Source organism: Spermophilus citellus (assembly GCF_964194105.1).
Source record: "Spermophilus citellus genome assembly, chromosome: X".
Taxonomy (NCBI): Eukaryota; Metazoa; Chordata; class Mammalia; order Rodentia; family Sciuridae; genus Spermophilus; species Spermophilus citellus.
The window spans coordinates 112,691,036-112,717,281 of record NC_138190.1 but is presented as its reverse complement, the minus strand read 5'-3'; the positions used below and the strand labels follow the sequence as shown (position 1 = coordinate 112,717,281).

General features: G+C 36.3%; 1 protein-coding gene across 1 annotated transcript; it reads left to right on the top strand.

The window, feature by feature from the left end:
* Positions 1-362: 362 nt before the first annotated feature.
* IL13RA2 (interleukin 13 receptor subunit alpha 2) lies at positions 363-24,355 on the top strand. Its single transcript, XM_081276545.1, has 11 exons — positions 363-474; positions 3,806-3,959; positions 7,126-7,252; positions 11,809-11,960; positions 13,475-13,628; positions 14,319-14,439; positions 17,476-17,660; positions 18,575-18,720; positions 20,250-20,397; positions 22,808-22,923; positions 24,209-24,355. Exons 3-11 carry the CDS (start codon positions 7,159-7,161, stop codon positions 24,257-24,259), a joined length of 1,167 nt encoding a protein of 388 aa, XP_081132671.1. The 5' UTR covers positions 363-474; positions 3,806-3,959; positions 7,126-7,158; the 3' UTR covers positions 24,260-24,355.
* Positions 24,356-26,246: the final 1,891 nt, after the last annotated feature.

Genomic DNA, 26,246 nt, shown 5'->3' with positions numbered 1-26,246 from the left:
CTCTGTTTTGTTCACTGCTGTAGGCCCAGGACCTATGACAGGGCTTGGTATATAGTAGTGTCCCCAAAACAATTTTTGAATAATGATAGAAATATTTGTTTTTATTAACTGAAGGTCCTATATGTAATAGAATACCACATTTCCATGTTCTTATAATCTATACTTTATGGACATAAAATAGCACATTTGTGGAATAATCTCAAAAGATTATAAAACCTGCTGTTGCACATTTCATATTCTGTTTTTACTGAGTGTTAAGAGGGTGGAGCACACCCTACTACTTACTTTTGAAGAAATTACATGACGTGAATGTTTTGGGTACAGTACATGCTGTCTATTTGCAAGCAAGTATTTGGGAGCATCTGGGAGTGTGGAGGATTGTTGAAACAAAAGAGATTGTTTTGCTAATTCCAGAGCAGCAATGCAGGACAGTGAGTGCATTGGTCTTCAGCTGGGACTTCATTTGGATAGAAAGTAAGGTATATTAATAATAAGAATTTGACTTGTTTTAAGGAATATTTACTAAGTGATGACCTACAGTTTTTTTCCCCCCTCAGGGTCATAAAAATTTATTTTAATGCACTGTTTTTTTAAAGGCTTGTTGGTGATTTGTTGGGTGGGATTATAAAATAACAAATCTCTGACCTTCTTGGAATAAGAACAAATTCTGAACTGTGTAGAATGCTTCATGAATTAACACTGTAAACTTGGATGTTGCCATGGTAGCACAAAACTGAATTCTCTAGCTTTGACAGCACTTCAGGAAACTTGTTAGCTGGATGAATTCAGGATATCATACTGGAAAGCATCTAAATAATTATGGAGTAGAATGACTACTTATGTTTTGCCAATATTTATTGAACATATTCAATAAATATCAACATATATCAATGTTAGTATACAATCTTAGAAGGGATACAAATATAATCATGCTATGTAAAACTGGATATGAAATGATATTTGTTAAAAATAAACCCTATATGTATTTCATTTGTCTACACTTACTTTACCTTTCTGCATGTGCTTAAATGCCTTGTGTCTTTTGTAGGAAATTACTTATACTACTTGACTAATGGCAAACATGATAAATCTGTTTTAATGCCTTTTGTATTTGAATGTACATAAAATCATCCTCAGCATTCTTTATAAGCTTCTACACTGCAGGATATGTTATTTTAAAAATGAAATTAGGTTTGACTCATCACTAGGTCATAGGCTGATGATCGCCATGTATCGATCTCAGCATGTTGTTAGATCTCAAGGCCTGGCAGTTTCCAGATTCTTTGATTATGAGGTTGAGTCATGGCCATACTCCAGAAGCTATGAGTAGACATTAAATGTGGTGGATGGTCTCCTTGAAGCAAGATTTGTTATCCAGGAAGCCAGTGATCTTGATTCACATCCTGAAATGGTAATTGGATACATAGCAGATTAGTTGATGAAATTGAGAATGTTATCCCAGGGATAACTTATATGAGAGAAAATTGATCATCTCAGAATGAGACTATTTGAAAGACAGTATTATATGTTAAAGGAGCATGGTCTTTAAAATCATATAGAGACATCTTTTCTTGTTTAAGTTTTATGAACTTGAGAAGTTTACTTAAATTTTCTGAGCCTCAAATGCCTCATTTGTAAAATTGTAATATTAAGATAATAATATCAATGTTTGGGAGACTCAAATGAGCTAATCCATATCAAGCACCTGATGCAGAGGTGGACATTTAATAAGAACTAAATAAACTATGATCGCTGTTATAATTTTCCAAAGTTACCTGGCAAAGCTGATGCCAGAGCCCAGGTCTCCTGGTCAATGCTTTCTCATGTGAGAACCTACTGGTTGATCATTTCACCTGCAGATGTAGGTTAACTATTCAATCCTAGGGGCTGGAATGTAGGTCAGTGGTAGAGCACCTGCCTAGCACATGTGAAGTGGTGGGTTCTATCTCTAGTACAAAAAAAAAAAAAAAAAAAAAAACAAAATATGTAATCGTGCTACTTTTCCATTTCTCTCTACTCAAGTTCTCCTTCTCTATTATCCAAATTTCTTTTCTCCCCAATCCCTATTCTAAATGTTTTAGCTGATATTTTTAGATACTTTAAAAAGTGTGAATGGAAAGTATCAAATTTTGTAACACTGATTATTTTTTTATTACTTAAAAGTAACAGAAAATCATGCCTATGTCATTTTTATTTTTATTCATTTGTGTGTGGTACTGGGGATGGAACTCAGGGGAGTTTTACCACTGAGTTACATTTCCAACCCTTTTATTTTTATTTTTGAGACAGGGTCTCATTGAGTTACCCAGGCTGGCCTGAAACTTGTGATCCTTTTGCATCAGTCCCCCAGAAGTTGGGGCTGGAGGTATTTGCCATTGCTCCTGGTTTATGTGCCCCCCCCCACCTTTTTAAAGAAATCACTTTAGTGACTTTGCAAAATTTCATTCATCATTTTCTAATAAATAATTATTTATTTCTGCCACTTAGTCATTTCCTTTAAAATAGAATAAATTCAAAAGCCTATGATTATTTCAGACACTTCAGAGAAAACAACTTCTCTTTCTCCTTCTCCTCCTCCCCCTTCTCCTCCTTCTTCTCTTTTGACAATATAGAGAAGAAATTTTTCTTAAGAAAAAATAAAAGCATATTGCCAGGCATGGAGGTGCATGCCGGTAATCCCAGTGTGGTGAGAGGCTGAGGTAGGAGGATCGCAAGTTCAAAGCCAGCCTCAGCAAACTTAGTGAGGCCCTAAGCAACTTCATAAGACCCTGTCTCAAAATAAAAAATAAAAAGGTCTGGGCATGTGGCTCAGTTGTAGATTACTCCTGGGTTCAATCCTCGATACCAAAAAAAAAAAAAAAAAAAAAAAAAAAAAAAAAGGTGTATTATACATTATTACCCTTAGGACATTTTTCTGTGCCTTATTTCTCTTTCCTTTCCTTTTTGTATGGATTTTACCAGCTGTGAGAACCTGTACTAGTCAGATAATCTCTCTAAGACCTAGTTTTACATTTTGTAAATATTCAATAACAATTTTATGCATGTTCAGATTTATTAAGAGAATTCAACAAGTTCTTTATAAATTATACAAAGCTTGACAAATGCAAGAAATTATTGTTATTAAGATAAAGATTGGGATGTGGCTCAAGCGGTAGCGCGCTCGCCTGGCATGCGTGCGGCCCGGGTTCGATCCTCAGCACCACATACAAACAAAGATGTTGTGTCTGCCGAAAACTAGAAAATAAATATTAAAAAGTTCTCTCTCTCTCTCTCTTTAAAAAAAGATAAAGATTAATAAATGCAGAATAATAGGTCAGCAAGGATGGTAGAAATTGGAGATTAATTGTAAGTGCCTAGTTGTCAACAGTAGAATATAAAACCTGAATTGTTAGGAACAAATATGTAGGTTGAAGCTTATTTTCAAGTTTTACTTAGTGACAAAGTTCTCAGAAGCAAATCCTTTAGTATATAGAGTAATCTACTGTTCTCAAAGCACTTTCACATACTTAATCTTTAAGACACCCCATGTCAGGCTTGTATCATTACCTCCATTTTATACATGCAAATTGAGATGTAATTTGCTTCCAAGCATAGCAGCTGAGGCAGTGTGCACCACTGTGCCTTTGATTATAAGAAGCTCCTCTGCCATAAATCTGTTACTTTATCCAAAGAATAATTAGTCCTGTCAACTTTTGCAACACCTTGCGGTGATTCTAAATTTGCTTTAGATGGCTTTTAGCACCACCCATAACCTCCTCATCTTGTAACTTGTGGTATCTATGTTCTGGCCCTCTGGCTATTTCAGGAACACCTATCTAATTTTTTCAATGTGCTTGGTTATCAAACAAGAAGAAAAATAGTAGAGATTCTAATGAATATATCTGAAGTGGAGAGGAAAGAAAAGGAGAGCCTGTGATAATTGCTTATGATAATCCAATTCTTGAGAAACCATAGTATTGGTAAGTACCTGGAGTTTCTCCAATAATGCAAAGATTATCTGGCCAATTTTTTTTTTTTTTTTTTTTTTTTTTGGTACTGCTGGGAATGGAACTCAGGGCCTCTCACGTGCTAGGCAAACACTCTACTATGGAGCTATACCTCCCTGACCCAGCTAAGTCCTCTGTGAGGAGATTAATTTACATGACTTTGAAGAGGTGGGAAAGCAAGGCTGAAAAGAGGAAATTGCTTTAGGTTTGCCATTCCAAAGGACATTGCCATTGGGAAGCTGTCAGCAATAGTGTTTTGTGAAACTGAGTATGTTGAAAATAGAAGTCTACTCTTCATATTTAGCCCTGTGTAGTGATGGCCATCAAGGGCTCTGGCACTAGTCTAGATTCAGATCCAAACCTCCTCATTTATGGTGTGTGTGACTTGACAGAAGTTGTTTACCTTCTCTATGTCTCAATTCCTGGTCTTTAAGATGAAACTAAAATTTGTGCCATAATGTCCAAGGCTGGCTGAACATTATATAGTGTTGTCTGAGGTAATATGTGTTTAGTGCTTAGCATTGAACAGTTCTTGGGGTGCTGTGAATGCTGAATAAATGGCAGAAGGTATTATTATTATTATAGATATTTTGACTGTTGCCATTCAATCTCGTACCTTATGCAAAATTTATCTGGAATAGTATGTGGCAAAAAAAGTATTCAATCCATATATATTGAATTATTCCTGTGCCAGAAGTGTCACGATAATAAATCTGGATGGTCTGGTTGATGGTTTGTGTGGTGACAGCAGGTTGAGGAAGGTTGGATGAAGGATGCTTTTGGTAAATTAGGACAGACTCAGGACAAGAAAATTTATTTATTCTTAGTGCAAAGGGTTCAAGAGGCCTGGTTTTCAGTCCTAGCTCTGCACCATAAGTTATGTGAGTTTGGACATCTCTGGTTGTTATTTCCTCATTTTTTATTAATATTTATTTTTTAGTTGTAGTTGGACACAATGCCTTTATTTCACTTATTTATTTTTATGTGGTGCTGAGGATTGAACCCAGGGCCTTGCACGTGCTAGGCGAGCTCCCTACCGCTGAGCCACAACCCCAACTCTATTTCCTCATTTTTAAAAAATAAACAGTTAATACCAGATGAGTAGTTCTTAAGTGTGGACAGGGAGGTATGGAGTATACCAGAAACTTTTCAAATCTCAGATGTCTGCATTTCCTTCCCCATCTGCCCTTTGTCTTCAGGTCTACCTCCCTTGCTCCCTGAGAAGATTCAAGTTTTCCTGGTAACCATACAATATATAAAGCCCCTCACTGTACTAGTGACAACCCTAGAACTCAGAAGCCAATGATATAATTTACATGAGCTCATTTGGGAAAGTCTAGGTTGGACCCTAGATGTAACTCAGGAGCTCCTTTTGTGGATCTTTCTATGAAGGACTCCAGAAGCCAGCTTTTCTGTTTCGTATGCTTTAATGTGTTGAGTCGATCCAGGAAATGCTTTTTAATAGTCGTAATCAGATTTCACTAGCCTCTATAAAACAGAAGCAAATGACTTTTTAACTCTCTACTTAGCATTTATGCTGTACATTATGCAGAGCTATGAAAGTTTTAAGAACAGCTGGAGAGAGGAGAGAGAGCTTGGTTAGGCTCTCTTTGATAGCATTTTAAGGGAAACTTGACTATATTAGTCCTTACAGGACATGGAAACATTTCTTTGTCCAATTTAATGCCTTGAGCCCAACAGAAACCAGTGTGTTCATCTTAATCTCTGGGAGTAGCTCTGGGGAAGAGCTGTAATCTTTTGGTAACCAAATCTACCTAGTACTTACAGATGAATTAATGGGAAGCTAGGGACTAATGAATGGGGAAGGAGGAAATGAGGAGAGGAATATTTGTTGAATCTCAGTAAGAAAAATGGAATCCTCTTGTGCTTTTATGAGGCTTAGAATAAAAAAAAAAAAAACAATAGCATAGTGTTGCTTCAGTCTGATTAGCTAATTGAAGGAAGACTTAAACACTGTGGTCCCAGAGGAAAGCTTTTATAACAGTGAGCCAAGCATTTGGGCCCAACATAATAAGGTGAAAGTATACCATGCTGGGAATCATAGGCTCTCTGTTGTACATCCAACTCAATTACTAATTTGCTGTATAATCTTGGGCAAGTTTATTAAGTAAGTATTTGTAGGCATGAATCCTTTACATTTTGATCACAGAAACAGTATTCTTCAAGGATAAAAGAATGATTATCTTGTATTCTGTGGCAGTGAAATGTTATACTTTCTAAAAAGAGGTAATAAAGGCTGTGGATATAGCTCGGTTGGTAGAGTGCTTGCCTCACATGCCCAAGGCCCTGGGTTCAATCCCCAGCGCCAAAAAAAAAAAAAAAAAAAAAAAAGCAATAAGCTTACATTTTCCCTTTAGAAAGCCCATCCTTTCTGTAGGTTGTGTGGACAAGGGGCTGGAGGCAGGAAAGACTGGACAAGGAGATCTTTGATGATAAGATACTCAAGTGAGAAAGTAATAGTGCTAATGGTGTGCAAGGATTTGAGGGAGACTTTCAAGTTACTGATTCAGAAAACTGGGAGGATGGTGATGCTATCTCCTGATCCAGGAGACAAAGGTAAAAGTGGGACAAGTGTGAGAGAAGAAGATGATGATTTAATAGTTATGAAGAAATACAGCAAAATTATCTAAGGCTTTCTCAGTAGTCAGCTTCCAATGTTTTTTTTTTTTTTTTTCTCAGAAGAGTGTCAGTATGTTTTCTATGTTGCTGGGCAGAAGATGATTGCTATGGAGACTAATGTTGTAACTGCTCCCCCGCCCCATGCACCAATAAAAATGCTCTGGTGGGCCTGACTCCTTCATGTTGAAGGCTATTTGAAGTCATCTTAAAATGTCCAAAGCATGTAGAAAGTGTGAATGTGTATGGGTGAGGGGTTGAAGGTCTTCTTGGGTTTGTTTTGCTTTGTTTTTACTGTTATTAGAAAGATGAGACCAGAATTCTCCCATTCTGATTCCACTTGTGATAGACTTGATTATTTCTATTTCCATAGCTCAAGTGGGGCAGATTTCCCAATTCTGGGTAGAAAGCACACAGAGAGCTCCCAAAAGTATTGTTCATCACATTAATTCACTTTGTTATTTGGTGTAAAATATTTCAGTTTTGTAATTTTCTTTCCTAGAGAGAAGATTTCAAGATACTAAATCTTAGAGAAATGGCTTTCATTTGTTTGGATCTCAGATGCCTATTTATCTTTTTAATTTGCACAGAATTTAGCTCTACTTTCTCTTCAAGCACAGAAATAAAAGGTAAAACAACAAGTGAAATTGATATTAGTGGAGTAGTTTTAAAATTAGGAATATTAACTCTTTTCAGTCTACCTTATGGAAGTGCATAACTGGTAGGTGGATTGTTCTTAAAAATTATTTCAGGAAGCCAGGTGTGGTGGCCCACAGTTGTAATCCCAGCTACTCAGGAGGCTAAGACCAGAGGATTACAAATTCCAGGAATCCCTCAGCAACTTAGTGAGGCCCTAAGGAAAATAAGAAATAAACCAGGCATGGTGGTGTATACCTGTAATCCTAGCAGCTTGGGAGACTGAGGCAGGAAGATTACCAGTTCAAAGCTGGCCTATGCAATTTAGTGAGACCCTGTCTCAAAATAAAAAATGGCCTGGGTATATAGCTCAGTTGGCAGAGTACTTGTCTCGCATGCACAAGGCCCTGGGTTCAATACCCAGCACAAAATAATAGATAAATAATAGATAGATAGATAGATAGATAGATAGATAGATAGATAGATAAAATGGGCTGGGGGTGAGGATCAGTGGTTAAGCACCCCTAGGTTCAATCTCTAGTACCCTCGAAAAATTATCTCAGGAATAACAAAATAAACCAAACAAACAACAACAACAAAAAAAGCACTTTCCATACTTCTTGTATAGTCTTTCCTAAAAAAAAAAAAAAGAAGGATATCTGAAAACTTATTGCCTGATATTTAACCACCTCAAATCTTTCCTTGATAATTCTCCTTACTTTTATGAAAATTAGATAAATAAGAATATAACAATTTAAAGTGAAATGTAGAAATAATTACAGAACTTTTCAATCATGTTTAATGACAAAGATAATTAGAATAATTCACTTGATGAAAATTTCTAGCCATAAGGATCGAAACAACAGGATTGTCATTTCATCCTCCATAGAGATCTTCTTTATAGGTGCCTGGGGGGCGGGTCCCAGGTCACATCATAATCTGTGCAACAATTTCTTTCTGTGAATTCAATTCCTCACCTAGATATGGATTATAAAGTGAGGAATTAAAATGATAATGTGGAAGAAATGAGAGGAAATAATTAGCAAAAAGGCAACATGAGGGCACTATTATGGTGCTACTAGATTTTTTGGGACAACTCTGAAATTTCATTAGGTTGGAGGATTCAATTAACCGGAAAGTGGCAATAAGATCTGTTCTCCAAATAAATTAAACTATCGCTATTTGTGGATGACATGATAATATACTTAACAGACCCAAAAGAGTCTACAAAGAAGCTGCTAGAGTTAATAAATGAATTCAGCAAAGTGGCAGGTTATAAAATCAACACGCATAAATCAAAGGCATTCCTGTATATCAGCAACAAAACCTCTGAAATGGAAATAAGGAAAACCACTCCATTCACAATATCCTCAAAGAAAATAAGATACTTGGGAATCAACCTAACAAAAGAGGTGAAAGATTTATACAATGAAAACTACAGAACCCTAAAGAGAGAGATAGAAGAAGATCTCAGAAGATGGAAAAATGTACCCTGTTCATGGATAGGCAGAACTAACATCATCAAAATGGCGATATTACCCAAAGTTCTCTACAGGTTTAATGCGATGCCAATCAAAATCCCAACGGCATTTCTTGTAGAAATAGACAAAGCAATCATGAAATTCATATGGAAAAACAAAAGACTCAGAATAGCAAAAGCAATTCTAAGAAGGAAATGTGAATCTGGAGGCATAGCGATACCAGAGGTCAAACTGTACTACAAAGCAATAGTAACAAAAACAGCATGGTACTGGTACCAAAACAGGAAGGTGGACCAATGGTACAGAATAGAAGACACAGAGACTAATCCACAAAGTTACAACTATCTTATATTTGATAAAGGGGCTAAAAGCATGCAATGGAGGAAGGATAGCATCTTCAACAAATGGTGCTGGGAAAATTGGAAATCCATATGCAACAAAATGAAATTGAATCCCTTTCTCTCGCCATCCACAAAAATTAACTCAAAATGGATCAGGGAGCTAGATATCAAATCAGAGACACTGCGTCTGATAGAAGAAAAAGTTGGCTCCGATCTACATATTGTGGGGTCAGGCTCCAAATTCCTTAATAGGACACCCATAGCCCAAGAGTTAACAACAAGAATAAACAAATGGGACTTACTTAAACTAAAAAGTTTTTTCTCAGCAAGAGAAACAATAAAAGAGGTAAATAGAGAGCCTACATCCTGGGAACAAATTTTTACCCCCCACACCTCCGATAGAGCCCTAATATCCAGAATATACAAAGAACTCAAAAAATTAAACAATAAGATAGCAAATAACCCAAACAACAAATGGGCCAAGGACCTGAACAGACACTTCTCAGAGGAGGACATACAATCAATCAACAAGTACATGAAAAAATGCTTACCATCTCTAGCAATCAGAGAAATGCAAATCAAAACCACCCTAAGATACCATCTCACTCCAGTAAGATTGGCAGCCATTATGAAGTCAAACAACAATAAATGTTGGCGGGGATGTGGGGAAAAGGGTACACTTGTACATTATTGGTGGGACTGCAAATTGGTGCAGCCAATTTGGAAAGCAGTATGGAGATTCCTGGGAAAGCTGGGAATGGATCCACCATTTGACCCAGCTATCGCACTTCTCGGACTATTCCCTGAGGACCTTAAAAAAGCGCTCTATAGGGATACAGCTGCATCAATGATTATAGCGGCACAATTCACAATAGCTAGACTGTGGAACCAATCTAGATGCCCCTCAATAGATGAATGGATAAAAAAAAAATGTGGCATCTATACACAATGGAGTATTATGCAGCACTAAGAAATGACAAAATCATAGAATTTGCAGGGAAATGGATGGCATTAGAGCAGATTATGCTAAGCGAAGCTAGCCAAGCCCTAAAAAACAAATGCCAAATGTCTGCTTTGATATAAAGAAAACAACTACGAACAGAACAGGAAGGAAGAGCATGAGGAAAAGACTACAGTAAACAAAGACAAATGGGGGGAGAGAAAGGAGAGAGAAGGGAAAGCACATGGAAATAGTAGGAGACCTTCAATGATACATAAAATTATAAGAGGTTATGAGGGGCAAGGGGGAGGGGAAAAAAGGGAGACAATTGAACAACAGCAGGGGAGGTAGAGAGGGAAGATGGGAGGGGAGGGGAGGGGGGATAGTAGGGGATAGGAAAGGTAGCAGAATACAATAGTCACTAATATGGTATTATGTAAAAATATGAATATGTAACAGATGTGATTCTGCAATCTGTATTTGGGGTGAAAAAGGGAGTTCAAAGCACAATTTGAGTCAAATGTATGAAAGATGATATATCATGAGCTATGTAATGCTTTAAATAATCAATTAAAAAAAAGATCTGTTCTCCAAATTCTAAGGCACTTATCCATAGAAGACATATTTTATATTTTTCCATTCCTTTTTTGTGTTTGCCACAATATTTTATGTGTATACTAAATACTGAATTAATACTAATTAGTTATTGCTATTAGAGACATTTATGTAATAAAATTCTCCCATCCTAGACCAAGTTCTCGTGTACATGACTGGGAAAACTCTATGTTGAAATTTTTTTTTAAGTTGTAGATGGACACAATATATTTATTTATTTACTTATTTTTACGTGGTGCTGCCGGATGGAACCAGGTGCCTCACACGTGCAAACCAGGTGCTCTACCACTGAGCTAAAGCCCCAGCCCTCCATGTTGAATTTTTTATTTCTGTAAAAAAAGTTTCCAGAGAATCAAAGTTACATTTTGGAAAGCAGCTATGCTCATCAATATTCCACTAATGCCACCCACCAAGGTCACATTTTGCTTTTGTGATTTCTCTTTTTTTTGGGGGGGAGGGTTCTGGGGATTGAATTTAGGGACACTTGACCACTGAGCCACATCCCCAGCCCTATTTTGTATTTAATTTACAGACAGGGTCTCACTGAGTTGCTTAGCACCTTTTTCTGAGGCTGGCTTTGAGTTCACGATCCTCCCATCTCAGCCTCCCAAGCCGCTGGGATTACAATCATGTGCCATTGCTCCTGGCACTTATGTGATTTGTTAAAAGAGAGAACAACGATGTAGCAGTAATCTAGATTGAGATATAATTTATATAACATAAAACTCACCTTTTTCAAAAGTACTATTTAGTAGTTTTTAGTACATTCACAAAGTTATGAAATAACTACCACTATCAAATTCCAGAATATTTTCGAAGAAACTCCTTAAACAATCACATTATGTTCTCTGCTCCCTGTAGCCTCTGACAACCACTCATCTACTATGTCTATGGATTTTCCCATTCTAAATATTTTATATGAATAGAATTATAGAATATGCGGTCTTTTGTGACTGGCTTCTTTCGCTTAGCAAAATATAAATTCTTCCATGTTGTAGCATATGTTAGTACTTCACTCCTTTTTGTGGCTAAATAATGTCCTCGTTGCATAGATGTACTGTATTTTGTCTATCTATTTATCATTAATGGACATTTAGAGATAATCTGTATTTACTAATCTTTGTCATAAAATACAAAGAAAAAGTTAAAATATTTTATTGATTTTATTTTAGTTAATCCTCCTCAGGATTTTGTGATAGTGGATCCTGGATATTTAGGTTATCTTTATTTACAATGGCAACCTCCACTGGCTCTGGAAAATTTTAAGGAATGCACAATAGAATACGAATTACAGTACAGAAACATCAATAGTGAAAGATGGAAAGTAAGTAAAGCATGTACTTACAATATTAGAGTTATCATTAGATATTTACTTGTGGTTCTTCTGACTACTGTGTCTACTCTAATTCTCATATTGCAATAGTTCTAATTAGTATAAAACAAACTACCGTGTCTGTGTATATCTCCTATCTATCCTGCTAAATATGTTTTCGCCCCATCTACTGTTAAGACTTACCACTGGAGGTACAGGAAAAAAGATACTTGGTCCCATGGAATATGAACTGGAAGAGCACTTGTTTCACCATATTTTATAATTACTTATTATTTTAGTCCATTTTCCATTGCTATAATAAAATTCCTGAGGATGGGTGATATATAATGAAAAAAAGGGTTATTTGGCTCATAGTGGTGGAGGCTGAAGGTCTAAGATTGTGTGGCCCATTTGTTCAGTCTCTGTTGAGGGACTGAAGGCTGATGGCATTACAGTGGAAGCATGTGTGAAAGGGAGGGATCACATGGTGAGATAGGAAGCCAGAGAGTGAGAAGGGACCAGTCTTAACATTTTATAATATGACACTCTTATAGGAATTAATTGGCATCCTAAGAGAATTACATTATTTTCTTCTGAGGGCAGTGCCCCCAATAACCTAATCACCTTTTGCTACACTCTGCCTTTTAAAGGTTCCACCACCTCCCAACATTGTCACACTGAGGACCAAGCTTCAAACACATGAACCCCTGGGGGATACACTCAGACTATATTTATCCATAGTACTTATAGATTTAGACATGGGTTTTATATATGCTACTGTATTGTGGGTTTTTTTCTCTGTAGGAGTCAAGCAACTTGACTCCAAGTTGTGCCCCACCAAACACAACTTGGTTCTTTGTATGTATTGTAGTAAGTTCTTAATGAAAGTTGATTGAATTATGAACTATTTACTTCCTTGGCAATCACGTTCATTTGAAAATTCCTGTGGTAGAAAGCATCCTGTTACTTCCATAATTCAGCTAAGTAGTTTCAAGGGACAATTCAAATAAACACTTATTTAGCAATTTTTTGTACTAGCCACTCTGTAAGATATCAGGAATATAAGAATTAAATAATATATGATTCTCATCCTCCAGGAGCTTACAATTTGTCCATCTTTCTTCAGATACCTCCAGGATTTTACTTTATGTGATTCCTGAAGGCTTCATATTATATTGGAAGGGTCAAGGGTCAAATCATTTGCCATGTAATGTATATTTGGTATGTGAAAGTCCTCAAATTGGTTCCAAGTTGGTTACAGACATAGAACATTTTTTCTCTTCCAGAAGTTTTTGTTTTTGTTTTGAATTAGATGCTAAGATTCAAATAATCTTATCAAACAATATTATATACAGAGGTGATTCCTGCTGCAAATATTTCTGGAGCAACAGAGCAGATAATCACCAGGAGTATCTTAGATGTTGGGAACTTTCCAGGGTATCAATAACCTCTCAGTTTTATTAGTGTGGTTCACTATACCATGGCTGTTTCTAAGTTTGACTTTGTCTTGTCTTTTTATCAAACAGACCATCGTTACTAAGAACCTGTATTATAAAGATGGGTTTGATCTTAACCAAGGGATTGAAGCAAAGATACACACACTTTTGTCAAGGCAATGCACAAATGGATCAGAAGTTCAAAGTTCATGGTCAGAAGCTACTTACTGGACATCAGAACAAGGTTAAAACAAGGCTCCCTTTTTACATTTAATGTTAGCAGAACAATCTACGTAGGGAATAACTTCCTTAAATCTTGGGCACCAGAACGTATATACGATAGATCCAGTGACAGTGTGGCACAAAATAGAATCCTTCTTAGTAGCGAGTGACATGCCTTTTTGAATTATTTAATTCAGTAAAGATGTTTGACAAAAACCTATATGTTGCTGGGTGTTGGTGGCACACGCCTGTAATCCCAGCAGCTCAGGAGGCTGAAGCAGGAGGATTGCGAGTCCAAAGTCAGCCTCAGCAAAAGCGAGATGCTAAGTAACTCAATGAGACCCTGTCTCTAAATAAAATACAAAATAGGGCTGGGGATGTGGCTCAGTGGTTGAGTGCCCCTGAGTTCAATCCCTGGTACCCCCCCAAAAAAACCCTAAATCTTAATACATTAATACAATCGCCAGTATGGGGGTCGTGTTAGTAAATGTGTATTTGCTCAACTCCTCACAGCATCATAGAATTAGCAATTTAATATTTTGGCATCTGTTAGTGTCAGTGAGTTCCAATAACTTCCTCTAAAAATATTCCCATTATGTTGATTGCTAAATGAAGTAGTGAGGCCAAAGGAAGTTGAAATAAAATTTCACTTGAATTTGCAAATGATTCATTATCATGTCTTTGAAGTATTCATAGTTCATTCATTTCTTAGGAAGTCTGGAAACTAAAATTCAGGACATGGTTTGTGTATATTACAACTGGCAATATTTGATCTGTTCTTGGAAACCTGGCGTAGGTGCACATTTGGATACCAATTACACCTTGTTTTATTGGTAAGTATTTTTATAGTTGGAATTCCATGTTAGGAAAATATCTACCAAATCAGTCCACAATATGTTTTACTATATTTCCACTAAATTAAGTTCACTGTATTTATCAGATTTGTATTTCTGATGGTGTTGATTATAATTACTTGGAATTTTTGCCTGGCGCGGTGGCACATACCTGTAATCCCTGTGGCTCAAGAGGATGAGGCAGGAGGATCGCGAGTTCAAAGCCAACCTCAGCAAAAGTGAGGTGCTGAGCAACACAGTGAGACCCTGTCTCTAAATAAAATACAAAATAATAGGCCTGGGGATGTGGCTCAGTGGTCCAGTGCCCCTGAGTTCAATCCTCAGTACCTCCCTGCTAAAAAATTACTTGGGGTTTTCAATGGGAGTAAGTGGGTTTTGGCTGCAGATTCTATAAAGCATTCTATGAGTGAGATCATAGAATGTTGTTTTTATACTTGATTAAATTTTGTATCCTTTAGATAGATAGAGCTATAATCTAAAACATTTGGGTGTATTTTGTATTCTTGCCTTTTTATTTTACTCTTTTTTTTTGGAGGGGGGTACCAGGGATTGAACTTAACCATTGAGCTACATCCCAAGCCCTTTTTTATATTTAGAGACAGGGTCTTACTGAGGTTCTTAGTGCCTCACTAAGTTGCTGGCTTTGAACTCATGATCCTCCTGCCTCAGCCTCCTAAGACACTGGGTTTATAGGCATGCACCACCACTCCCTGTATTCTTACCCCTTTAAAAATTAGTTATTAAACAGTATCCATTTTCTGGCTCCTTACCTTTGTTAACTGTCACTGAGGCTTTTAAACTTAAAGCCATCTTAACTCTTCTGTTTCCTTCTTTCCTTGCTTCTTTCATAGTAGCACGATCCCAGGTACTGATATTCCTTTGCAAAGTTGCACATCTACTTTTCATTCCCCATCTCTATCGTAAGAAGCTCACTTTAGTCTCCCCTAATTTCACATCTGGATGATTGTCATAGCCTCCCAAATGATGATGGCTCTGCTTCTAATCCCTCCCCTTCCAATCTGACTCCTTGCTGTTCGTTCTGCACGCTGTAGCCAGATTTATCTTCTTACATGGCCATTTTTATATGCCACCCCTGTGTTCAAAAACCTCTGGGAGCTACAGATTGCCCCCACGGTGAATTCTAGCCTGCCATTCAAGTCTCTGCTTCCTTGTGTCACTGCCTTTCCAATAGTACTTTCTATTATCACCAATGCGAATGTACCACTCCATTTAGATCCATCTCTACATTGTTTTCTCACCTGTGTTTATGCCCTTTTATGCCTATATATGTGTTGCCATCTGGGATGCCCTCTGGCTCTCTCTTTTACCAACTCCTATTCATCCTTCAAAACCTGTCTACTCTCCAATTTCATGGACCTTTTACTGATCATGTCAACTTCTGTTCAGGTTTTTTTTCTCTGAACTATTACTTTTTATAGCTCTCAATTATTTATTGTTTAGATGGTATTTAAAATTGTACATGTGTTCTTTGTCTCTTCAACTTTTTGGAGTTGCAGGCATAAATTGTTTCTTATATTTCTTTTGACCATTTCTGGAGTGCTAATAGCACTACATATTAAATAAATGAATGAAACAAATGATAGCATTGGTAAATTGGTAGGTAAGTACCAGAACTTATGCATTTACTAAATAAAATAAAAATTAAGAGAGGACACAGTGCAGCAGTTTGTGAGCTTTAGGTTCAAATTATCATGACATCTTTCTTTAGAAAACTGTATGCATGACTAGGTATAAATTATTAATACTCCTTAGAACTAGATTCTAATCCCTGCTCTGGCATCATTTAACTTGTTGGCCTTGGGTGCATAATTTCCCCTTTGGGGGCCTCAGTTTCCTCACCTAGAAGTGGATGGGTAACTTTTGAAGGTCTAAATTATTTGTTCTTAATTCAACAAATATTAAGCATCTACTAAGTTCCAAGATAAAAGTATGAATAAGACAAAGGAACTACTCTCTTGAATGCAATGGATCATGTTCAATGCAAATTTAACCTCACTTAGTGGAATGGGGGGAATAAATACTAACATATTAGAGAGTGGGGAAAAGTGGGTGGCCTGGGCTTCTCCACTGGCACAAAGTAAGTCAAGTCTTCCAAAAGTCAAGTCTTCCAAACTCTAATCAGGTGAACTAACCATAAGACTACAATTCTGCAAACTCTGCCTGAAGTCAATATTTGGCATAAAATTAATTTAGTAGAGTCAAGCTCTTTTCACTATCATCTTATCAGCTTCTATCTTGGCCCAATTTCAAAACAGACTTTGACTGCTTTTAAAGCAAATGTTACATTTTGCATTGCAAGCTATTTTTTTAGGAAGATAAACCAGGCATTTATTACTTTAGAAATCAGTATGGAACCGCCCACTCCTAATTCCCATTAACAGTATTACCGGAATGAGGTTAACTTAAAATGACATTTCTTGTTTAGGAGAATGGGAAAATTAGACATGTACTTGCCAAAAAACTTCTCCTTTTCTTCCCCCCACCCACAGTTGACTTTCTGAGATTTATATCTTAATGTGTTTTGTATACTCAGAGGATTTTCATTCATTTTATTAAAAAAAAACAATATTTTGTAAGTCTACTTTTTGATGTGCTTTCTTTCACAATAATTTTCCCAGTAAAATATTAAAAAGGCAGCATCATGCATGATTATTTATATAAACCCTAGGATTTCTTAGTAGGAATCTTATTCTTTGATTCTCAAATCCTGTTGGTGAGTCAACATGATGTAATTACATGAGTAAGAATCCTCGTTTCATCTTTGAGATTGTGTGCAGACTACTATCAGATTGTAAGCTCCATGAAATTATAGTCGATGTCTGCTTTCCCTACTATTGAATCCTTAGTACTTGTAGCATGCAGCATATAGTAGGTGTTAAATATTTTGTTATTAAATTTTTTTATTCACATGGTTTTTTAAGATAATTGAAAATGATGCACCATGACACTAGCAGGTACTGTTAAACACAATTCTTGCAATACTTCTTTTTACAGGTATGAGGGCTTGGAACATGCATCACAGTGTGTTGATTATATCAAGTCTAATGGAGTAAATGTTGGATGCACTTTTCCTTCTTTGGAGTCATCAGACTATAAAGATTTCTTTGTCTGTGTTAATGGATCATCAGAATCCAAGCCTATCAGATCCAGCTATTTCATTTTCCAACTTCAAAATATAGGTGATATAAACAAACAACTTCAAATTCTTCTTCTTTTTTTTTTTTTTTTTTCCCCAACCACTTGAGGGAGAGAGAGATAGAGGCAGACAGGGAATGAGAGAAAGAGAGATGAAGAGACTCATGGAAGTGCAAAGCCAGAAATATCAAGTCTAGTGTATGAGGAAATATGGAAAACAGGAAATGGAATGAAGTATACAGCATCATTTTAATTTAGAAATCTTAGTTTATTTCCCAGCATCAAAGAATTTGCATATAGTACTTTGTTCAGTGTGAGTGACAGAGTAATTATGGAATCTTTTATTCCCAGGCCATGATATGCAAATGGTTGGCTATTTTCTGAGTCTGTTCTCAGTTCTAACAGTGAAAAGAGTGACAGGTTCTAGGGTCAGTAGGTTTGAATGTTGAATCAACCACTTTCTAGTTGTGCAACTTTGGGCAAGTTTCTTAACATGTGTTTCAATTCCCATATCAGTAAAATGAAAATAATAGGTGACTACCTCATAGATTTAATGTGAGACATGAATGAGATCATGTTGCAGCATCCCTGTTATACTGTCTGATTGTCATAAGCACAACATAAGGGGTTAGCATTTAGTACGAGTTGTAGTAGTAATGGTTGTGGTTATTGTTTTTTAAGCTACAAACTGGGAAAATTATCAGAATGGTTTGGATCTTCTAACTTTTCTCTTGGGTTTAAATATTTATCAGCATAAGATATATTTAAAAAATGAGTTCCAAAATAGCCAAGTTTCTCAATAAACTCATTTTGATTGGCAAGTGATTATGATTTTAATTCATATCATAGGCAATAAATAATCTTGAGCCACCTCCTTTAACCCTGGATGTCTCCACCTTTGGATAAGGTTCTAATTTTAACAACCTCCATGTTAAAATGGTTTCCTTCTGCTTTTCAGTTAAACCTTTGCCACCAGACTATCTTAATCTTACTGTGAAGAATATATTTGAAATTAACCTGAAATGGAGCACACCTAAAGGACCCATTCCAGCTCAGTGTTTCATTTATGAAGTTGTGCTCACAGGAGATGAAACTTCCCAGATGGTACGAACATTGAATTTATTTAGGAAAGTCAAAACATAGCATTTTTTACATAAATTAGGACACTTGAGAACACAAATCATTTACTAGCCACAAAAAGAATGAAACATGACATGTATCTTAGTTTCCAGAAACTCAAATCTAGTGGACAAAAGAAAGATGTTTCCAGTCTGAAAGCATAATCAGTCATACTGACTTTAAAACAATATTGGATTTTGGAGATAATCTAGTCACTTGTTTCCAATTTTTATCAATAAATGAAAGTTACCAAGGGACTAAAATGGATTGTGAAGAGGCCTCAGGTAAAAATAAACAAACAAAAAAACCCAACACAGACCAAAAAAAAACCAATTATTTTTTGGGGGACCAGGGATTGAACTCGGAGGGGCTTAACCAATGAGCCACATCCCCAGCCTTTTTAATATTTTGTTTAGAGATAATGTCTTGCCAAGTTGCTGAGGTTGGCTTTGAACTCATATCCTCCTGCCCCAGAGTGTGTCACCATGCCCAGCACAAAAACAATTCTTGAGGAAAAACCATGAGGTCAAAATTAGAATATGGCACTACTCCAAGGGACTGGTTTAACCAGGGAAGAGGGGCTTAGCACAGGGGAAGTAGGGAAGAGTTCTAAGACAAACTACCAAACAGCATCAACAATGTGGTATTTGTTGTTTAACCCCACATTGTTATATGCTAATTTTATTCATGGTTTCCAATTTAGAGAGTGGTGGGAAAAAGTAAGCCACTAATTCTAATTAATTCATTTCATATACAGAGGAGAAAACTAGTTGTTGAATTGACTTACAGGTCCCAGAGAGGTGAATTGACTTCACAATCAAATTACACAGCTAGAACTGTAATCAAGATCTGATTCCCAGTTGACTTAATCTACACTACATTATGATAAGTTACAACAAATGAAAAACTGTTATTTTGGATGGGAAAAGCTTTCAGCTCTTAGAAATGCAAAATTGAAGTAATTACTTTAGTGTTTTTTTTTTCCCTATGAAATCACCCAATTTGAGATATTCTTGTATCTGCAATGATAGTTTCATGTCAATCCAAGTACTATTACACATGTCTTATGGAGTAAGAACAAGAGGAAAAAAACCCAGCTTTATGTATATGAACTCTATAGTTTCCATAGAAACCACATTTACATGATGGTTCTGTCTTTTGGAAACTCAGTGGATGTAGCATCTTCCAGTTTATAGGAACAGGGAGATTTCACACTAGTCTATTATAATGGGCATTATAAACACCAAGGAATTTTGCCCTCTCACACATGCTGTCTTTATCATCACTTTAGCAAAAAATTAAAATATAGATAAGGAAGGGAAGAAAAAAAAAGATTGAAAAAACCCCCACCATACAGAGAGATAATCACTTCTAGGATTATACCTTTCTATTCTTTCGATGCATATATTGTCTTAAAAAAAAATCTAAACCCACATTGAAAATGACAGATGGAATTTCTTTAATTGAAATTAGATCAAATAATGACATCTCATTTTTTTCCCCTTGGCTTTTAGACCACCACAGTTGAAAATGAAATCCACATCCCGAGAACATCAAATGAAAGCCAACAACTCTGCTTTTTAATAAGAAGCAAAGTGAATATTTATTGCTCAGAAGATGGACTTTGGAGTGAGTGGAGTGACGAAGAATGCTGGATAGTAGGTATGAGCTAAAATGACAGTAACTAATTAACTGTAGCTGTTTGCTAGAAAATTAATTTTCTCTCAATGTATTTTGCAATTATGGAGAGCAATGTCTCCTATGTAGTCTATCAATGGAGAAGAAAAGTTAGCAAACACCTCAACCAAACACAGATTTCTTGAAAGTCTAATATTCATGTAGAAATAGAAGTCTTGTTATGCACGATCGTGTTATTTTTTGGTACCGGGGATTGAACTCAGGGGCACTGAACCATTGAGCCACATCCCCAGCTCTATTTTGTATTTTTATTTAGAGACAAGGTCTCAGGAAGTTGCTTAGCACCTCACTTTTGCTGAGACTGGTTTTGAACTTGCGATCCTCCTGCCTCAGCCTCCCCAGCCCCTGGGATTACAGGCATGCACCACTATGCCTGGCTCACAGTCATTTCTTGAAGAGCATAATTTACTAGGAAACACTGAAATTGTAGCCAAACAGCTAATAAGAGCATTTAGTTACAGTCTATTACCATCTTTTTGAAAGTAAGCATTTTAGTGATGCCAAAAGTATAAGTGTTCCAGCAAGTGAAAAATGTGAAGCTTAACTCAAAAGAAAGCAAGTATGAAAGAGACTCCAGATGAGGGGCCACCCAAATTCACAGAATCTGTTCTAAAACAGGGAGATAGCCAGGTGTGGTGGCACAGGCCGATAATCCCAGTGACTCGGGAGGCTGGGTCAGAAGGATCTCAAGTTCCAGGCCAGCCTCAATAAATTTGGAGAGACCCTGTGTCAAAAAGCTGGAGATGTGGCTTAATGGAATCATGGCCCTGGGTGCAATCTCTAGTATCTGCCCCTCTCCCCCCCACACATGCACATACACACAAGGGGCGGGGAATAAAACCAACTTTTCTGAAAAAGAGAGATGTTCATTGTTGGTACACTAGAACACTACAGGAAAGGACTGTTGTTGATACTAATATTCAAATGAGTCCAAAGAAAAAGAAAAATGTCAAGCCTTCAAGTTTTAAGGTTGGAATAGTCCAGGTTATCAGAGGATGAGATAAATCACTTCTGGCTATGAGTAAAGAACAAAAGGCTATACTGGAGATTGAATCAGAATGGGTTTATGAAAAGAAAGAACAGTCTGATGCCCAGATTCTACCAAATGCAAAACTAATTTCTAAAGTAGAATCACTGAATGATGATTGAAATAGCAGCATTTCAAATCTAAAGACAGCAACAGTGATAAAACTTGGCCCTAAAATTTATATAGCTAATTAGAACTTGTTACTTTCATAAAGGAAGGGTCACCAGAAAATTTAAGGAGTTAAAATTTGTTTACTGGATCCCAACTTTTGAGAAATTCCTGAAGTGTAAAATATTTTACTATAGCTTTGTAAAATATTGATTAAGAAGAACTGTTTTTCTTTTACCTCATGCTGTGAGCTAAGAGGCTGAATAAAAATTTATCTGCTGTTAAAAAAAGACTAGCTCCATTCCTCATGCACACATATATTTTTATTGAAGACGAGCTCCTGCTCCTTACAGCATCAGGTGATATAAGTAAACATTTGATTTGCTGAGAGTTAAAAGATTTACAGAACATATTTGTTTAATCGCTTGACTAATATTTTATCCTATTTACTTATTTAATATTGGAGATTGAACACCAGGGCATTCTACCACTGAGCTCAATCCCCATCCCTTATTATTTTTTATTTTAAATTTTGAGACAGGGTCTCACTAGGTTTCCTGGGCTGTCCTCAAACTTTCAATCCTTATGCTTCAGCTTTCTGGATTGCTGGAATTATAGGCATGCACAACCATGCCCAGTGCTATTTTTAAATGAAAATTCACAAGGTCAAATTTTAAACAGAATCATATCAGGAAATGCACTTAGGGTAGTTATTTTTCTGATTGAAATTAAAAGAAGTCACAGTTCAGGGGCTAGGGGACGGTGCTCAGTGATAGAGTAACTGCATAGCATGCCAAGGTCCTGGGTTCTATCTTTGATACTAGCCAGAAAAAAGTCACAGTTCAATAAAGTAATTGTTCTGTATAAACAAGTAGTTCACAAATGAATGGAATGGTATATACTGAAATACCACTGTGGCATCTACACACTGACAAACACAGCAGGGGCTGCCGGGTTGCAAGGTGTAATGCAGTTCTTCACTATTAACTAGAACTTTATTTATAAAATAATTTGATTTCAAAAATTAGTTATAAGGGGCTGGGGCTGGGGTTGTGGCTCAGAGGTAGAGCGCTCGCCTAGCACATGTGAGGCCCTGGGTTCTATCCTCAGCACCACATAAAAATAAGTAAATAAAATAAAGGTATTGTGTCCAACTACAACTAAAAAAAGAAAGAAATGTTAAAAAAAATTAGATATAAGCCTCTAACAGTCTCCCTTTTGTGTGATTTTTAATCCTAGATGGCGTACGGACGAAAACTATGGTATTTTTTGTGATACCATTTATTTTTGTTTCATTTTTTATTTTATTAATAACTTGTCTGCTTTTGTATAAACACAAAGCTGTACTGAAAAAGGTAAGTTGTGTAACATTATAATGTTTAGATTGAGACAGTAGATAACAAAAAAAAGTCCTTTGTTTTTAACTGGTGGGCCTACATTTTATAACTTTGCCTCCTCACTGTGGGTATACAATTAATGCTGATTAGATTATGATGTCTTCAGAAAAATACAGTAATTCCAAAAATTGACCTAAAAGGCTACATTTTGGAATTTGGTGTGTTAGTTTTATCAAAATAGGAGAATCATGTTTAGAATATGAAATACTATTTTCTTCTAGATTAGTGAACATTGAAAGAGTTACAAGGAAAACAAAGGATTGGGAGAAAGTAGAGTGATGGAAAATGGTCATAGAGTGAAGTACACTACTAGTGTGGGTCTAGGTAGGAGACGTGTCAAAATGATAAAACATGCAGCCTGCCCTTGGAACTCATGCACTAGTAGGGGGAGGCAAAATTCATGCAAAAATATAACCTGTGATACTACTTTTTTGTTTTTTTTGGTACTGAGGATTAAACCCAGGGGTACTTTACTAATGGGTTCTATCTTCAGTCCTTTTTGGCGGGGAGAGAGAGGGCACCAGGGATTGAACTCAGAGGCACTTGACCACTGAGTTTTTTTTTTTTTTTTAGTTGTAGATGGACACAATACCTTTATTTTGTTTATTTATTTTTTTATGTGGTGCTGAGGATAGAACCCAGTGCCTCACACGTTAGGCGAGTGCTCTACCACTGAGCCACAACCTCAGTCCCCTATTTTGTATTTTCTTTAGAGACAGAGTCTCATTGAGTTGCTTAGCCCTTCTTTAAATTGCTGAGGCTGGCTTTGAACTCATGAACCTCCTGCGTCAGCCTCCTGAGCCACTGGGATTACAGGCCACCATGCCCGTCTTCAGTCCTTTTTTTTTTTTTTTTTTTTTACTATTTTATTTTACTTTATTTTTTTATTTTGAGACAGGGTCTAAGTTGTAGAGGTTCTTTGCTAAATTGCTAAGAACTTGCAATCTTCTTGCCTCAGACTCCCTAGTTGCTGGGATTACAGGTGTGAGCCACCAGGCCCCGTCTCTGAGATGATTTTAAATAATTGCTATTTGAGTTGGACTGATAATGTTATAAAATTTCAGAAGAGGAGGGGATCACTATGGGTTGGTGGGCTTTAAGGAGAAGTTGTAAATTGAAGGGAAAAAAAATCTTAATACTATGAGTGTGCATGAAATGCTTCACTTTGTCTGCTGAATGCTTTGTTTTTTTTTCTCTGAATTATTGAGGATTGATTAATAACAGAGCTCTTTCTAAATTTCAGATTTTTCTCACAAAAAAAGAAGCTTTTTCTCATCAAGAGATACTATGCTGACTTATCAATTTCTAGTTATATGGCTGAAGGTTAAAACGAGTTTTATTAAATGGAACTTCAAATGTTGATTACATCTTATTGTAAAACTTTGTTGCATCTAAATAAATTTTAAAGTACTGAAACCCTCAGCTAGTAGTAAATTTACTGGATTTTATGAAGTTTTTGTTTTCCTCATAAATCTGTAGTGATAGTGATGCACATAGAGAAGTCAAGGGATAGGCGAAATTTCTATTCAATGATGTATTAATAAAGTGATGTGATTTTCCAACTTGCCCAGAGTCTGGAGATATTACAGAGTTTTGAAAAATGAGGTGTTTTTTTTTTGTTGTTGTTGTTGTTTGTTTGTTTTTGTTGTTTTTTTTTTTTTTTACTTGTTTTAAATTGCACTCTGGACAAAAGTATTCACCATTAATAAGATCATTTGGCTTTAAAAGTAACTTGAGAAGAGGACCAGTTGGAAGCAAAAAGTTTTAAATACATTCATAGTCCTAAGTATGTGCTTCATATTTCATGAAAGAAAAAAGTGGGAAGAATGCAGTGCTTTAAGGCTGAAAATAAAGAAATGACTAGGGATCATATTTGAGAAATTCAGAGGTCATAAACTACAAGGAAAAGCTTGGGAATTTCCCATACTAAGAGCAGACAGCCTTTCCTAATTTCAGACAGTGTGGGGGTTTTTTGTTTGTGTTTTATTTTGGTTTGGTTCAAGGACCAAAAGGCAAAAGCCTGTGAAATCGGTAAGAATCCTTTTAAAAGTATACACAAACTTCAGAGTCTACCTCAGTGTAGACTACCGAGGTGTAGACAGTTGCTTTAAAATTTAGGGAATAATGGACTACAGATTACAATCAAGAGCCAGGTTTGGGGACTAGGGTTGTAGCTCAGTGGTAAAGCACTTGCCTAGGATGTGTGAGGCACTGGGTTTGATCTTCAGTACCACATTAGAAAATAAATAAATAAGTAAGTAAGTAAGTAAATAAATAAATAAATAAAATGAAGGTATTGTGTCCATCTACAACCAAAAAAAAAAAAAAAAAGAGCCGGGTTTTAGTTTGGACTATTTTCTATTTAATATTATTCAGAGTAGAGTAGGCATCACCTGGGAGCTTATTAAAAACTCTCCAACCAAGATTTACTCAGCAATCTGCATTTTAACTACATCCTCCAGTGATTCATTTGCACATTCCACTTAAAAAACATGGATATATAATAGTATTTTAGAATGAAAATTGCTCAAATAATTTAATGGAGAGATAAGCTCGTAAGCAGGGCAACAATTATGAATATCATTGCCATTGATCATCTCTAAAAGGGAAAAATAACTAAAATGGAAATGTAAACCACAATATTATTTTTTTAACTACTACTTGTAATCAATGATATAATGCACCACTCTTTCTGTAAGTAGACCAGTCATTATTAAACATTAAAACCCCTATGGTAATATGAATTAAGGTATGACAATTGCTGTTAAATCAGGGCTTGCCAAAATTGTTGTTAGTATGCTTAGGGAATATTGGGGAGGAGAAAGGGATGTGGAGGAGAGAGGTCAAGGTCAAGCAGGGAAATAGCAGGCAACTCCATTCTGGGGTGCTGAGTGGGTTTTCGAGAGCTAGTATTCTAATTCTCCTGTTTAGGGCATGCATAACAGGCCCTTCTCATCAAAGGATTTCTAGAGTGACTGCTATAATCCTAGAAGTCCCAAACAGCATTGCTCTCAACAAATTGGATGTGAGAATCAATATCCATTGAATCTTAGAAAAGGTTCCCTGGAATTCCTGACCTGCTAGCCTGTGTAGGTTTACTAACCTTACAATAATGTGAACCCAGACTTAATGAAGTTTAATTTTGTGAACTGCCTTTTATATTGCATTATGATGGAATTTTAAGAAATTGAATTTTTCCCAAATGCTAGGTACACAGACAGTGCCCTAGGTCATAGTCCTAAGTCATCTGTCTTCTGCACCTGGGGCTGCTTCAGCCCTTC

Excerpts from the sequence above, each read along its gene's own strand:
- IL13RA2 (XM_081276545.1), top strand. The coding sequence starts at position 7,159 with ATGGCTTTCATTTGTTTGGATCTCAGATGCCTATTTATCTTTTTAATT. Across the intron at positions 17,661-18,574 it reads TTTCCAACTTCAAAATATAG|TTAAACCTTTGCCACCAGAC; the intron begins GTGATATAAACA and ends TCTGCTTTTCAG. Across the intron at positions 18,721-20,249 it reads GAGATGAAACTTCCCAGATG|ACCACCACAGTTGAAAATGA; the intron begins GTACGAACATTG and ends CTTGGCTTTTAG.